General features: G+C 31.6%; 1 protein-coding gene across 1 annotated transcript in view; it reads right to left on the bottom strand.

The window, feature by feature from the left end:
- LOC145332053 (neural cell adhesion molecule 2-like) overlaps positions 1 to 16,133 on the bottom strand; it is an 88,161-nt gene that overhangs the window by 37,029 nt on the left and 34,999 nt on the right. The window contains exons 11-19 of the mRNA XM_080176961.1: positions 13,857 to 13,942; positions 7,469 to 7,518; positions 7,093 to 7,174; positions 6,608 to 6,684; positions 5,887 to 5,971; positions 5,278 to 5,390; positions 2,226 to 2,326; positions 1,680 to 1,752; positions 905 to 1,013 (exon numbers count right to left, since the gene is read on the bottom strand). Of these exons, the coding sequence (XP_080033087.1) occupies positions 905 to 1,013; positions 1,680 to 1,752; positions 2,226 to 2,326; positions 5,278 to 5,390; positions 5,887 to 5,971; positions 6,608 to 6,684; positions 7,093 to 7,174; positions 7,469 to 7,518; positions 13,857 to 13,942 (776 nt within the window). The remainder of the gene's footprint in view (positions 1 to 904; positions 1,014 to 1,679; positions 1,753 to 2,225; positions 2,327 to 5,277; positions 5,391 to 5,886; positions 5,972 to 6,607; positions 6,685 to 7,092; positions 7,175 to 7,468; positions 7,519 to 13,856; positions 13,943 to 16,133) is intronic.

The following is a 16,133-nucleotide window of genomic DNA, read 5'->3' as shown; positions in this document are numbered from 1 at the left end:
GAAAGATAGAGGGATGGAAAAATAAAGTAAAACCATACAAAAAAATAGCCCGGGAGTAGCGAGATATTAACGGTAAACAAGTAAAAAAAACATTAGGTACTACTTTACGTAAAAACATATATAGTATACACAAAAGTATATCAAACACCTGTCTAAAGTCAAACTGACTTTAATAAAATAACCAAATTTATAGCTGTTAATGTTTTTATTTCTGCAAAGTCAATGTCTTGGCCATCTCCCTTTACAAAAAAAACACCAACCCCCTTAATTTTAGTTTTTATGAAATATGGAGGTAAATTTTTTTGTGATTTGATTTTAGGGAAGGCAATGCATAAATTGACTGGTAAAATATTTTAAATCTTCCGTACTGGGTATATTTAATAAGCTATAAAAATTGGAAAGAATTTTAATGAATATAATAGATTTGAAATCTGCATAAAGTTTTAAGGATTTTTTTTTTATAAAATTCGTTTTTTATATAATTCATTATTTAAAAGTGCAAATCCAATTTAAGTTAATAAATTTTGACCAATCGGATAGGTGGATTGGAAACTACCTGCGCTCTAATTGGTTGAATGATGTACGTCACTTAAGCTTCTCCAATCAGGGCGCAGATAGTTTTCAATCCACCAATCACAGATGTCAAAATTATTTAACTTAATTTGTATTTGTGCTTATAGATAAAGAATTATACAAAAAACGAATTTTATAAAAATTCCTTAAAATTTTATGCAGATTTCAAATCTATTATATTCATTAAAATTCTTTCAAATTTTTATAGCTTAATATTTAACCTTAACTGGAAACTTATAACTCCACAAAAATTTTGAAATAAAGCGCGCCAAAATGTAGTTGCACCAGGCATTTGGTAAAGTTTACAGACATAAAGAAAAGAAGATCTTGCCTATTAAGGAGAATAGCAGAACAGATCCCAACAGAAGGATTAGGAGAATGGAAAAACTTTGTCGGGCAACATCTGTATCCGGATTTACTGAATAGCTTGGGTAACCGGTCTAAAAAATAAAAATATATTATAATTAAAGTAGAACGATGTCTGTCTGTCTGTTTGTAGTGAAGGATCTCGCTAACCGCTGAACCGATCGGTCTAAAAAATAAAATAGATAAAGAGAAAAGAAAAAATCCAAAAATCCTTTTCTGTTATTCATTCTAAACCGATTAATATCTGGTGGATTATAACCGATTTACAGCCATACGAAAAATTTATGTCTTGCATCATATTTTTCTACGAATATAAAAATGTTCAATCATAAACCAGTTTTTTGGCCCGTGCCTTCTGCATCTGGGGTCCTTATAAAACTGGTTTAAATCTTATAATTTACATTTTATATTCGCGGAAACCTGTTTATTATACGATTAGAGTAATAACTATTATCATGTTCAATTTACTGCTGTCGAGGAGGTGTCGATTTCGAGTCTAAAAATTGTTATTTCAGCTTTTTCTAACGCGTGACAAGAAGTAGGGGAAATGCTTTGCTTTTAAAGAGGTGAAAATCAATAAACCTCCACTAAAAGGTTATGCAATTAAAAGTGTTGGTTTACTGCTATATGTGTATAAAATTAACTAGTAGGGATATGTCACTTAAAAAACAACGACAAACGCGCGATGGAAATAATCCTATTAAATATATTATGTGTACAAGAAAAGTTATAATACCTACCTTGTCATATGAATTTGTATGCGTTCTAATCATTTCTGTTTTACTTCTTCCTTTGGCGTTTGAGGCGTAGATTCTAAATACATATGGAAATCATTTTTCATTAAGTAAAGAATAAGACCGAAAACGGCCATAATATACTAAGAGTAATAGTATTGAATTGATATTTTACAAAGTTTTATAAAGACCTAGCTTTCTAATTTCCAAAATTGAATGAAACCTTATTCTCTCTCGCACAATACAATTCTGATGTCCAGACCATTGTAATTTGTAAACAAAGTATAAAGGTATTGCATTAAAAGAGGTTATACATTTACAAATCCTTATAATAAAGTAACAGGATCTCTGTGTGTCTGTGTATACTGAAGAATCTTGCTAACCACTGAACCTATATGGTTCTCCTTTACAGAGTAGCTTCTAATAGATCCATGAAGGTTTTTTTTTAACTATTCGACTCCCCCCCCCCCTCAAGGGCCTTTAGAGGCGTAGCCGTGATTATACTATAACGCAGCAATGTTCCAACAACCATACCTACCAAATTTATTTTACCTGATATAAATGGCATTATTAGTTGGTAGATTTTCTACCCAAAAGCTGGGCATGTCCTGGGTTATATTCGCAAACACTCGTTTCTCATGCACTCCCATAACCTAAAATTTTAATTTTGTTTTGAGTATTCTTTTACTTAAACGAATTAGTAAAAACTAACGAACACGCCCCCCTAGAGGCCTCTAGGGGCACTTTAAGTTTGTGGTAGTCGACATCCACTGATTTAAAAATTTTGGAAAGGAAATATTATTTCTTGTGGTGATTTCTCTTTAAGGATTTATCCTCCCCCAAAATAATTATACACTTTAACAGGACCTATAAGAAGCTATACTGTAAAAGAGAAATATATCGGTTTAGCAGATTCTTCGGGACAGACAGATACACAGACAGATATAGATCCTGTTACTTTTATTTAAGGAAAAGTGCTTAGTTAGCTACTTGCCTGTTTACCTATATGTTTTTATCTATTTTTATTTGATTTTGGGCATTAACTCAATGAACAACTATATAATTTGCAATATTAATCTTGTCTTTTTTGATGGATTTAAATATTTAAAGACGTATAGATTGTCTGAAATATAATTATAAAACAGATATACTTTATAACCTGCCAAAACTAAAGCTAAATTACTAAAACGGTAATTGACTTATCAAACGAAAAACGTTAAATATAACATATATGTATACATAGTAAAATTGCAAATGTATATAGAAATTCACAAGAATTTTGCAGTTTTAATCAGAAAAAGGAAAGTAGAGAACACTTTTTACACAAAATTAAGGATGGTGCTACAAAATTACATGCATTACAAAGTGAATTAGTGGCACCGCTACCTAAGGGATCTTAAGGGATATGACAATAGACATTGAATTGATGTATTCCCCCCAATGATGGTTGAAATAACTACCCATTCCCATATAAACGACCCCTTAAATAGTGGATGTAAATATTCATTTATTTCCCGGGTATTATCATTTATATCCCGGGTATCATTTTTAGAAGATTTTTAATTTTTTTTTGGAAGATTTTAGAATTTTTTTAATTACTAAAAGAAAATATTTTTAAAATATTCATTCCTAAACAAAAAACTGGACAGGAATACCCCATTTATCTAAATTATAATTATTGCTTTAAAAGGTTGGGCACTGCTAGCTTGAACCAACTAACTAAAATTAATAATATTCCTTTTAAGCCAACAAATTAGGAAACGTGTTTATAAAACCAGTAGAATTCATCATTATATATTCATAATTTAAATTAATTTTCTAGTCATGTTAACTATTTTAAAAAGAAACTTATTTTCCAAATTTTCTTTTAAAAGTACAATGAAAGTATTAATGAGGGAAACATTTGTTTTTTAACGAAATAGGTTAAATAGGACAGGCGTTAGATGTAGAGACAATATGCTTCCAACACTGTAAACCATAAAAGTTTATTTAGGTTGAATTGAAATGATTAAATGTCTGCATCAAGACATGATTTCATTATTGACACACAATTATATTCTTTTTATAGCCCCACTTTATTAAACAAAGTCACATACAAAGTTATTAAATAAAGTAGTACCTAAAATGTATGGAATTTTTATTTTTTTTCTCATATACAGTTGAATCATTTGCCCAAAATAAAAGGATATACAAATTTGCGGGCTTCGCGCAGAAATTTATCAGTCTATTTAGTTTGTTGATTGTGTAGGCATTTGACTCCCAACAATAAAAATACTCGGGTATAGTCCCTTTCGTAACATCGCACCTTATGGGGCGATTCTTCGTATTTTTCACAGTAGCTTTTCTCCTATTTCTAGCCCCTGCGGGGGGGCTCTAACCCTGTGGGGCAATCACCTAACCCAATATAACCTAACCTAACCTAAAAAGCCATTTTAAAAATATGACCAATCGCTCCTTTTGAGACGATGTTACGAAAGGGACTATTCCCAAATACTCCACTCTTGTTGTCTCGCTCAATATTGGCTAAGGTGGTATAAAAAATCATTACTATGATGCAAATTTTTGGTATAGTCCTTTTTGGTATAGCCTCTTAAGGGGCGTTTCGTCGTGTTTCCACAGTAACTTTTCTCCAATTTCTAGCCCCTGTTCTAATTCTGCGGGGCAATCACCTAACATAAACTAAAATAACCTATCAAAAGCTATTGTAAAAATACGATACAGCGTTGTCACTAAAGGGACTTATCTCAAATAGATTCGCCCACTCATCCGCCCAAAATAGCTTAGAAATGTTAGAATACGAAAAAACTATGTCTAGCATCGTATTATATCCAGCTTTTTACAAATATAGAAATGTACAATCATAAGATTAAAACCAGTTTTAAACTTATAATTGTACATTCTATATTCGCGGAAAGCTGTTTATAATACGATGCGAGAAATAACTATTATTAACTTTTTAGTGAATTATTAACTTATCCATGATGATTTTCCCTTGTCATTTTCCTGTTATTACACATCTAAAAGTGCCTTGAAAGCGCAACATGGATTATTATATTCATATGTATAAACATTGGCTCTACTATTGTACAAGTCATGAAATGTCATCGACTCTTCAGAACAAAACTCAAATAAAAATTTTCCAACTTTTAACATGAATATATTTTGTATTGTAAGCCTGTCAATCTTCAGAGGTGGATGCATTTTTTGCAGCACAGCTATTCTACATTTCTCCCGCCTTGATATACTTTATAATATTTAATTGCCGTTCATCGCCATTATACCTTATATCTTATTCCAGCTTTTTAAGATTAAACTACTTACTTAACACATGGATAGGCTAAAAGTAGAAATAGGTTTTTTTCTTATCTATTTGGAAAAACTCTTTTTTTTTCTTCTTCTACTATATAATTATCTACGGGCCTTTCTTTTCTCAATCTTGAGTAAGAATCTGACGGTTTGTGATTTTCTAAATTACAACGCACTGGGTTTTTATACCTCAAAAGATTTCTCTGATTTCTCCAACGTATTTTAAGGCTGTGTAAACCGCTTTCATGGGTATTTTAAAAACCTGGCGCTTCCTTTAACCTACCCGTGATGAATATACCTCAATATGGAAGAACTGTCTGAGACCTCCATTGAAACCTGGATCACAGACCACGCGGATACTGGTTCCAGTCCTGTTGGCTATGTGACAAAAATCTGGCTTCTCTGGGACACCTACAAAAATTCATTTTGCGTTACTACAAAGAGTAGGTTGCCTATACGTGTGTGCGTGTGTATGTCCAATATGATCTTGTAAACGGCTGGACCAGTCAATTCAAATTTAAAATTTTAACCCTGATACCTGTAATATCTTTTTTAAAAAGTAACAGTATGCCTCACTTAGTTTAGTGAAGGTCTATACATATTAAGAAACCCCTTTCCCCAATTTTTACTTTTGTTTTTAAACTAAAATTGATAGTGGGTGCAGCGGTCACCTTACATATCGCAAATATTACCCCCAAATCGCCTTCTCTCAATTGCCCGTAGATGCCTTTAGAAGCTTAGCTACTAGTTAAATTATAAAGCAAACTATCCAATAAGATAGGATTGGATAAAAAATATATTTCAATTATTACAATTTGCTAAGGTTTTTGTAATAGTTAAAACAATAAACCTATATCCCTACCTATTTTGCTATCTATCTATCCAGGTAACTATCCAATAAACTTACTTGCTGGGATTAGATGAAAAATACATGGCTTAGTTTGTCTGCCCACAATATTAACTCCGTAACACAATATTGTCCCAAAGTCCATCTGCAACAAATTAGGTTTAACATTTTCTTCTTTTCCTTTTTATTGTTGGCTTCGCCTCTAACATAATTGTTTTCTTTGTGGGGGTCAAAGTCTTTAAAACGGCTCCCCTCCCTCTAATTATAATAGGACAATCATTAGAGTAAATAACTGCATGTCCCCATCCCAAGGACCTGTCAATTGGGTCTTTGAAAATCAACCAATAGTGTCGGGAATTTTAACACAGCAAAGTAGCCGAAAACTATTTGCTAGCAGAAGAAAATGTCCGTGGAAAAGGGGGCAGAAAGTTAATTGTATGTACATCTAAACTAGATCCATATATATGTATGTGACATCATGTCTGTCTTTCTGTTTGTTTTGTGTCTGTAGCAAAAAATATTGCTAACTGATGAATCGATATGGCTTTTCCTTAAAGTAAAGTATAAGTACCAGGAGTATTTTTTGAGAAGCTAAGTGACATTATCTTGTGATGTACTGACGTATAGATTCTTCTTATATAGAAGATATACATATGTTTCTGTAAATATTACCTAATTGTATTTCTTGGTATAAATGTTCAAATGAAGGGTTGCTTTCAATGGTGTCTTAATGACTTTTGCCTCATTTACAGAGAAGAAAAAATATTATTAATAATAATACCTGGGAGTTAGGTTTGTAGGACAGCAAGCTAGCTCCGGCCATATTTGTGGACATAGCACCTGGCATGAGTCTATTACCTATATAGATAGATAGATGGATTGGTTGGTGGATTGATAGATGAATAGATAGATGGATAGATAGATGAATAGATAGTTGGATAGATAGATGGAAAGATAGATATGCATAAATATAGATATGTAGATGGATTGAATCTACTTGACATAGATAAATAAATAGATAAAAAGAAAGATAGGTAGGTACCTTAAGTAGTATTAATTTATATAAAAATTGTTTTGCTTTTGGCTTTGATACTATTTTACATTAATAGAGAGATAGATAGACAGATAGAAAATAGATAGAAATAGATAGGTAGGTACCTGAAGTAGTATTCATATACCAGAGAATTTGATATACTTTTGGTTTTGAATCTACTTGACATAGATAAATAGATAGCTAGGTATCGATAGAAATAGATAGATAGGTACCTGAAGTAGTGTTCATATACCACAGAATTTGATCAGCCTTTGGTTTTGAATCTACTTGACAGGATATATAGGCGGTCTCTCCCTACAATAAAACATTAAATTATTAAAATTAAATCGTTAATGTATTATTGCATAGGTTCTCCTTTACAGGGTACCTTCTCATAGTTCCTAGAAAGTTTAATAACTATTATTGGAGAGGGTACTAATCCCTTTCCAAGAAAAAATTATCAACCCCCTCCCCTCAACTTTTAAAACTCTTTTGAATTTAAAACTACATATAAAAGTGGAGGGTCGACCTCTCCTCCCCTTCAAGGACCCCTAGAGTCCTCTAGAGTCCTCTAGAAGCCTAGCCCCTAGTTATAAAGAAAGTATTAACCTGTGTTATGCCATAAATCATTTTCTGTGTAGTCGCGCACCTCGGTCGATCTAAAATTAAGAAACAATAGTTTTTCTTGTTGTGAATTTTGATGCCTCTACTTTAGAGAATGTATCAAAAAACTAATTCAGTTATTTGCTCCGTTATAGAAGATTTTTTTCGTGTTAAAGAAAAGAAATAGGTGTACAATACAAATTTTAGCACAAACTCATGTAGTAAAGGAAAAGAAAAAAAGTTTTTGTTTGTTACAAAAGATCACAGATTCTATGTTCTATGTAACGTTATTATTCGGACTTTTACCAGTTATAAATCTATCTCAACCATAACATTTATAAATTAGTAACTACTACTGCTTCTGCTGCTGCTGTTATTATTCGGATTTTTGAACATAGCAACTTCTTAAGTACCGAAACCCTCACCCGCTTTTTTAAACGAAATTGAAAATAAGAGTGGGTGACAGTTTTTGTTTTAAGTTAGGACGCAGATATAAAAATTATAAAATCTATCTGAAGATAGAAGATAAAATCTTTTTAAAATTGAAATATTAGATTTTCTTATTTTGCAAAGTTCTCAGAATTTATAGAAATTGCCTGGGAATAGGAGAAAACAAGGGCATAGCAGAAAGTTTTTTAGGAGATAGTGGAGGGGGTAAACTTTATAGAAAAGCAAAAAAGGACATATCTTAAAAACATAGTAAGTGATTTTAATATCTTTATGAGCTTTAAATCTTTAAATGCTGATTACACGGAAAATTAGGCATAAGGTTATATCGAAGAATCATTATAAAAACAATACTTAATTGGAGGGGGTTTGAGAGTAGATAAACCCACAAATATATTTTAAATAAAAAATGTATATAAAACAATTCAATCAAACTCTGTTATTTATTGTTATCAAATCAACATAAGACTGTATTATAGTTACAAGAGGTTAATATTTAAAATATAGTAGGTCTAATTATATTCCTTAACTAGCAGAATACTTATCTGTAAAAAAAATATCAATAAGATTTTTGATGAGCATTAAAACTTAAATTCAATATAAATGACGTTACATAATAATAAAATTGATAAAAAATTGATAATTATAACAAGGATGACAACATCCATAAAAGCGAAGCTCTGAAAAGGAAGGACAAACGAACATTAACACTTGTAGATTGTCAGAACTAAATTAGCAGAATATTGATGCATCAGTACAAACATATTGTAAGTAAATTTGTTGCAAAACTGCATAAATAGATGATACTGTTTGAGGACATACCTATTTTTGAGACTTGTTTTTAAAGATGCTTTGCTTATAACATTGTACCTTGTTGTAATAGGAATCAGTTTTCAAAAAATCAGAAGAATCCGATCATTTTAACATACAAAAAATTGTTGTCAAAAAAGTTAAAAATAGACATGTTTCAAATGGACGTACGGACATTCTGGTATTGATTATAGAGTTGTTACGCTTTCTAAATTGTACCTAACTACTACAGGAATCATTATGCAAAGTTTGGAATCGATAGGACAATTCTAACCTGTTAAAATTAACGAATAAAAGCTAACTATCTCGGAAGGACGGACGGACGGACGTACGGACGTACGGACAGACGGACGGACGGACGGACGGACGGACCGACCCTAATTATAGAAAAGCTTCGCTTTTAAAAAGAATAGGGATAATATGCCTTAAGTATAACACTAGTTGTCAAATAAGAAGAATATGCAATATCTAAAATTGTTGCAGATAAAATTTATTTTTGTAGATGTCATCTCCCTGTTTATTATGGCCTGGCATGAAATATCAAAATTATTAAAAGTGTTTCTACACAGAAAATATTTCCAAAAAATATAGATTTATATCTAATTTTGATTTATCATGTGCTGCATACTTAATTCGTAAATAAAGTAACAGGATGTCTGTTTGTTTGTCAGTCTGTACCGAAGGATTTTGCTATCCGCTAAACCGATCGGGTCCTCTTTGCAGGGTAACTACTCATAGGTCCCGGGAATGTTTATGACTATTTTGGGGGAGGGTACCACCACCCTCACAAGGGAATCACAAAAAAATCAAAAATTTTAAAAATCTTCTCGCTTTTCGTAGAAACTTGAACGCAACATAGACAATTATTTCTCAAATTAAATATTTGAAATAATAAACAAACATTTAGTGCCACTAGAGGCCTCTAGTGACGTAGTCGCTAGTATCCTTAACAGCAATATAGTAACAGGATGTCTCGCTGTCTGTCTGTACCGAAGTATCTCGCCTACCTCTAACCCGACAAAGTTCTCTTTTACAGAGTAGCTTCTCATAGATCCTAGGAAGGCCTATAACCATTTTAGGGTAGGGTTCCAACACCCTCCCAAGAGAAATCGCCAAAAAAATACGAAAATTATTCAAATATTTCCGCAGGGCGGTCCAGTATCGTGGAAACAAAAATAAAAAAATCGCTGATCTTGTCACAGACAATTTTAAAGTGTCACTAGAGGGGCCTAGCGTCTAATAAAACATAATTAATGGACAGCAAAGGAAAGTTTAAAAAAATATAAATGTAATAATAATTGCTACTGTTTTGTATTGATACTATGCTTGACGTGGTAAAATTTGAAGAATTCAGGAGACATTTCACAAATTTATACCCACCAAAAATAAGGGATAGGTAAATTGCATTTTATTTCAATTCACCACCTTTAGGAATAAAACCATTAATAACAAACTATAAAAAGATTATATTTTTTCTAAATATCAGGCAGAAATATAAAAAGGATTGTTGATTTTAATTATAATTAAAATTTGCCTTAATTTTCTCTCAAAATTTTACCATTTCTCTAACCCCATTGTATCATAGTGTAAATAGCATCATTAATACCTTACTATATATTTATTCTATTTAAACCTATTTATATGTTATTATTTACTAAGTATATTTGCGATAACTTTTATTTAATGAAATCTTCCCATTTTTAACCTGTACAAAACGGCCTGCTTAATTGCTTCAAGATCCATGTCAGATCTATATAGGAAATAAATGTCTATAAACGAGCTCAAGTTTTCCAAGGACTATTTGTTGATAACTCATAGTGCTCCAATAATCCATAATAAACTCTCATTGCCCAGAACGATAAGACCCATTATTTTACTTTATTAAAAACAAATTCATTTTTTTTCATTTCATCTTGCTATTTACATTATAATGAAGTATTTAATTTCTAATCATAAAAAAGAAAATTTAAATTTATGATATAATAAATTTAAGAAAACTCTGTTTTAAAAGAATTCGATTGTGGCGACACTTTGTGTGTTCAAATATTGAACTAAAATTGTAATCATATAATAAACCCTTTGGTGATGGTAATGTAAAGAAAGAAATATAATTTAAAAGATCTTTTTAAGATCATTTAAATTATTAAATATTTACTTCCGTTTAAATAGTAATGCCGGGTGAGGAAAATAGATTTATTGAGAAATATATATGCATATAGAAAACTAGCCAATAGGGAGATAGTTATATCGAGCCAACTCTAGTATGTATATATCCAATATAATTATCTGATTAAAATTTCTATGTAGCTAGAAACATTTTTAAAAATCATTTGAATATGTTTGTCTTAAATCGGTACTTCCAGCTTTCGCAACGGCCAACCCAGGTTATGAAAGTACCAAACAATGCATACAATTATGTAAATATGTGTAAGAAATATTATTATAATTTTGTATGCTTATGTTGAAATACATATCTATCTATATAAGCGCGGTCGACTTAGTTCTTTACTTTATATTCACTGTTCAATTACTATAGGAATCTTTTATGTAACGGTAACTCTTTCATTAGTAGTATTAGAAGTCCAAGGGGTAAAGGTAAAGGGGTGTTCACCTATATTTATAACCACTCATTTTATCCCCTCTAAATTTTTAAAAATACATAAGATTACACTCCTCAATTTTTAAGCGGTCTATTTATGGATAACACTATCTAAACAATGTTAATTTATATCTCTAAAACTGCAAAATATGCCTCTCTAGCCTTAAATATTTTGATCATTCTATCCCCTTTTTTAACCTATTAATTATAATAAAAAATAATAAAAATTCTTACATTTAATAATTTGTAATTTTTACTATTTAATTTTCAGAATACTTGTTCTTCAATAAGATTTGTGCAATCTTTGATAGACTGTTTCTAATTATAAATTTATTATTTTTCAAAATTCAAATATTTGATATTTATTAATATTTTAGCAGTTTTTCAAATCAAAGAATAGATTGCATCTAGTAAACAAATAGGTTCTGTGCTTCTTCTCAAAGAAACCCGACTTCTTCAGTTTTATTAGAAATTTGTTTTTTTCTTCATGCTTAACCAGCGGTGCTCTATCCCTGCAAGACTACCCAGTATCCTAACCTAACTTGAACATAAATAAAACAATGCTATAACACCTCCCCCACTTTTTTTTTAAATTGAAATAAAATTTATTGGGGAATTATGTGATCGATTAGGTACTAGGGAAGCTGCTAAAAACCAAAATTTGGAAAGCAAAGTACATTGGGTTAATCTAATAATTTTTATAGACAAAATATAAATAAACCTGATGTTTTTAAAGTGAACTCTACAGTTTTGAAAAAGTAAAAGTAAAAAAATATACCTATAGGACATGGAATATGAACAAAGGTTTAAATTGACAAAATATAGAGTTTTTACTAGTTTATACCTTTTTATAACAGGAATCAGGCAAAGTTTTATGACAATAAGAATACAAAGGACAACACACAAATTTAGTATTGTATAGAAGCTTCGCTTCTTAAATGAAAAAATGTGAACTTTACTTTTTTTTCATTTTGAATGTGGATAAAATAATTTAGCTATTGAGATCAAAGAGGAAAGAGGATTTCAACTCTTTAGAGAAACATGATGCGTTTATATATAGGCAGGAATATGGCGATACAGTATGGATAAAAAAACAATTCTGCCACCAATATGTATGTGTAAATCTTCAATAGATTAGAAAATAAGGGGGGGTGGGTGGGTGGTATTACAAGTGTAGTTTTATAGTGTAATTAAGATGTCATATGGTATTCATATGGTATAATTAAGACTTTTTTCGTGGCTATTACCTTTTATTTTAGAATGTTGGTAAATGTGAGTCATAAATGTGCCACAGGTTGGCTTTTTCAGCCACCAAGTAATTCGGCTTTTTAAAAGCTGGACCCCGGCGGTTTCGAAGAAGCTATTTAACGCCAAACTACGACGCATCTTGTCTAAGCTAACAGTACCTTGTAGCGGGACAAAGTGTCTTAAAAATAAGCCATGTGACGTCATAAAAATGGGAATTATCCATCTCTTTTTTATGAGTTTACTTTCCCACTTCTCCTCTCATCTCCTTCATTTTATAAAGTCATATGTATGATTTTTGAGACACTTTGTCCCGCTACCTTCACCCCCACCGTAAGGAATAGTCTAGTCACCTTTAGCCGATGTCATATATTCGAAATAAATAATTTTTTATTGAAATTAGTTTCAGACTAACCATACCTTCGTGTATGTGTTCAAAATACGAGGAAAATATTAGATTCTTATATTTTTAACTAACATTAACAAACATTTTCTATTTCAAAATTATTACAATTTAATATATTCCAAAATAGCATCAAAACATATTGTTGAACATAACGTACAACAAAAATAATGCGTGCACAAACGGACAAAGTGAGTTACAAAGCAACCGGTCTATGGTCAATCATAAAGAAAAAAAGAGAAAGAATGATGGACAAAGAAAATCGAGAAACCTTAAATAAAAATAATATATAAATATACGTTTTATTAGTACGAACGACAGACCGACGAACCAAGTAAGTTGTAATATACATGACGTTACGAACTGACGGTCTTGCAAATAATTATAAAGTAGCTTTGCTATAAAATAAGGATGAAACCATCCATAAGAGCGAAGCTCTAAAATGGAAGGACAAACTAACATCAACACTTGAAGAGTGTTAGAACTGAATAAGCAGAATATAAATGTATAAGTCGAAACACAATTGTAAGTAAATTCATTGCAAAACTGCTTAAATACAGGATACTGTTTATGGACATATTTACATTTTTAGGATTTGATAAAGGAGATGTTTCGCTTACAACAATATTCCAAAAAATCAGACGAATAGGATAATTATATCACATAACAAAAGGATTTAAATTGGCGTATGACATACTGGTAACGATTATAGAGTTGCTACGCTTTCAAAATCGTACCCAACTGTTCATCATAGGTATCATCCAGCAAAGTTCGAAATCGATAGGACAATTCTAAATGTCTAATTTAAGATAAAGGACTAACGATTCCGAAGTTATAAAAGGATGAACCGATCCTAATTATAGAAAAGCTTCGCTTTAAGAAATACTTACACATAACATCAAGATGAATAGAATCAGATTCTGAGCCTCCTTCCACATTGTAGGCAATACAGCTGTAGTTACCCGCATCTTCAGCCCTGAAATAAGATGTATAGAATCAGATTCTGAGCCACCCTCCACATTATAGGCAATACAGCTGTAGTTACCCGCATCTTCAGCCCTGAAATAAGATGCATAGAATCAGATTCTGAGCCACCCTCCACATTATAGGCAATACAGCTGTAGTTACCCGCATCTTCAGCCCTGAAATAAGATGTACAGAATCAGATTCTGAGCCACCCTCCACATTATAGGCAATACAACTGTAGTTATCCGCATCATCAGCCCTGAAATAAGATGTACAGAATCAGATTCTGAGCCACCCTCCACATTGCAGGCAATACAACTGTAGTTATCCGCATCATCAGCCCTGAAATAAGATGTATAGAATCAGATTCTGAGCCACCCTCCACATTATAGGCAATACAGCTGTAGTTACCCGCATCATCAGCCCTGAAATAAGATGTATAGAATCAGATTCTGAGCCACCCTCCACATTATAGGCAATACAGCTGTAGTTACCCGCATCTTTAGCCCTGAAATAAGATGTATAGAATCAGATTCTGAGCCACCCTCCACATTATAGGCAATACAGCTGTAGTTACCCGCATCTTCAGCCCTGAAATAAGATGTATAGAATCAGATTCTGAGCCACCCTCCACATTATAGGCAATACAGCTGTAGTTACCCGCATCTTCAGCCCTGAAATAAGATGTATAGAATCAGATTCTGAGCCTCCCTCCACATTGTAGGCAATACAGCTGTAGTTACCCGCATCTTCAGCCCTGAAATAAGAGATTTAAAACATTAAATAGTCAATTATCCATCAAAGCTTAGAGAGGATTAATTTTGATAAAATATTCAGTAAGATATGATTAAATCTCATAATACGAAAGACAAAACCGTGAAAAATATCATTTCTCCTTGCAAAGCATTGAGAATTTCACTGTAATAGGTGACTTAAAAATATCGCTTAAATAAAAAAGTCGATACCCTTTTTAACCAAAATATACTTTCTAACCAATAATGTTGACGGAATGTTCCAATTTTACCGAGTAATCTTTTTCAAGATTAGTCAATCAAGATTTAAATGTTTTAGCCTAAAATGAGAGAACGTGTGTATAAAACTTTAATTTACAGTCTAATGTCAACTCCTATTCTAATTTTCATCTCTTAATATATTTTGAAGCGAATATTTTCTATGATTAGGGTCGGTTCCTCCTTCTTTACGTTGTCCTATCAATTTCAAACTTTGTACGATGATTCCTATAACAGTTATATTTAGGAAGCGTAGCAACTCTATTATTTAAATACAATTTTATTAGCGAGGCATCTCTTTTATCAAATCCTTTCAATGAAAGTATGTCCTTTTACTGTATACTGTACTTAAGCAATTTTCTAACAAACTTGTTTATATTTACAAATTACTGTCTGCTTAAGTTATGACACTCTAAAAGAGTTATTTACGATAGTTCTTTCTTCTGACTTTATAGCTTCACCTTATGGATGTTGGTATCCTTGTTTGATATTCAGTCAGCCTGAAATGAGTATTGGCATAATAAATTTGACCCTTGCAGAATAACCTTCAATTTAACTTGCAATTTCATTTACAATCAAATTGAAAATCAAGTCTTTCAAATTTGAAACAAAGATGAACATATCCAGCCCAAGAATATCAACACAAATCTTATTTGAATATCGAGAAAAGTTGAACAGGCCTACGGACATAGTAAATTGAAGTCATGCAAATCTTTAAAGATGAATAGCTCATACAACAGTCAACTTTAAGAATTTAAGTCTATTATAAGAGTCAAATCTTTTTTTATGAACAATGAACAGGCTGTTGGTAAACTTTAGCCTTCTATCTTATATAGCAGCTGAGAAAAATAAAAGTTTCTTTGTAGAAAATATAAGATACTCAATGCTCACAAAAAGTATTGACAAAAAGACATAAAGTAAATAATAATTACTCTCTATACTTACAGACTAACAGGCATTGCAAGTCAAAGAAAAGCTTAAAGAAATGGCAATTTAGAAAGTTAGAGTAGGATGGGAGAAGGGGTATGAGCAAGGGGAGGGTAGATAACTAGAAGGTAGTAAAGAAAATATAGGAAAATGTAAAGAAATGTTAAAAAAAAAGAATATCCTTAAACCTTACACTGTTCCTCCATGTTAGGAGGATTAGACTTTTGTGTCTAAGTAGAAAAATTAAATGGAGTAGTAAAAGAG

Source organism: Acartia tonsa, chromosome 11 (assembly GCF_053477335.1).
Source record: "Acartia tonsa isolate MP-2025a chromosome 11, ASM5347733v1, whole genome shotgun sequence".
Taxonomy (NCBI): domain Eukaryota; kingdom Metazoa; phylum Arthropoda; class Copepoda; order Calanoida; family Acartiidae; genus Acartia; species Acartia tonsa.
The sequence above is the reverse complement of the archived record's forward strand: the minus strand, read 5'-3'. Positions and strand labels throughout refer to the sequence as shown.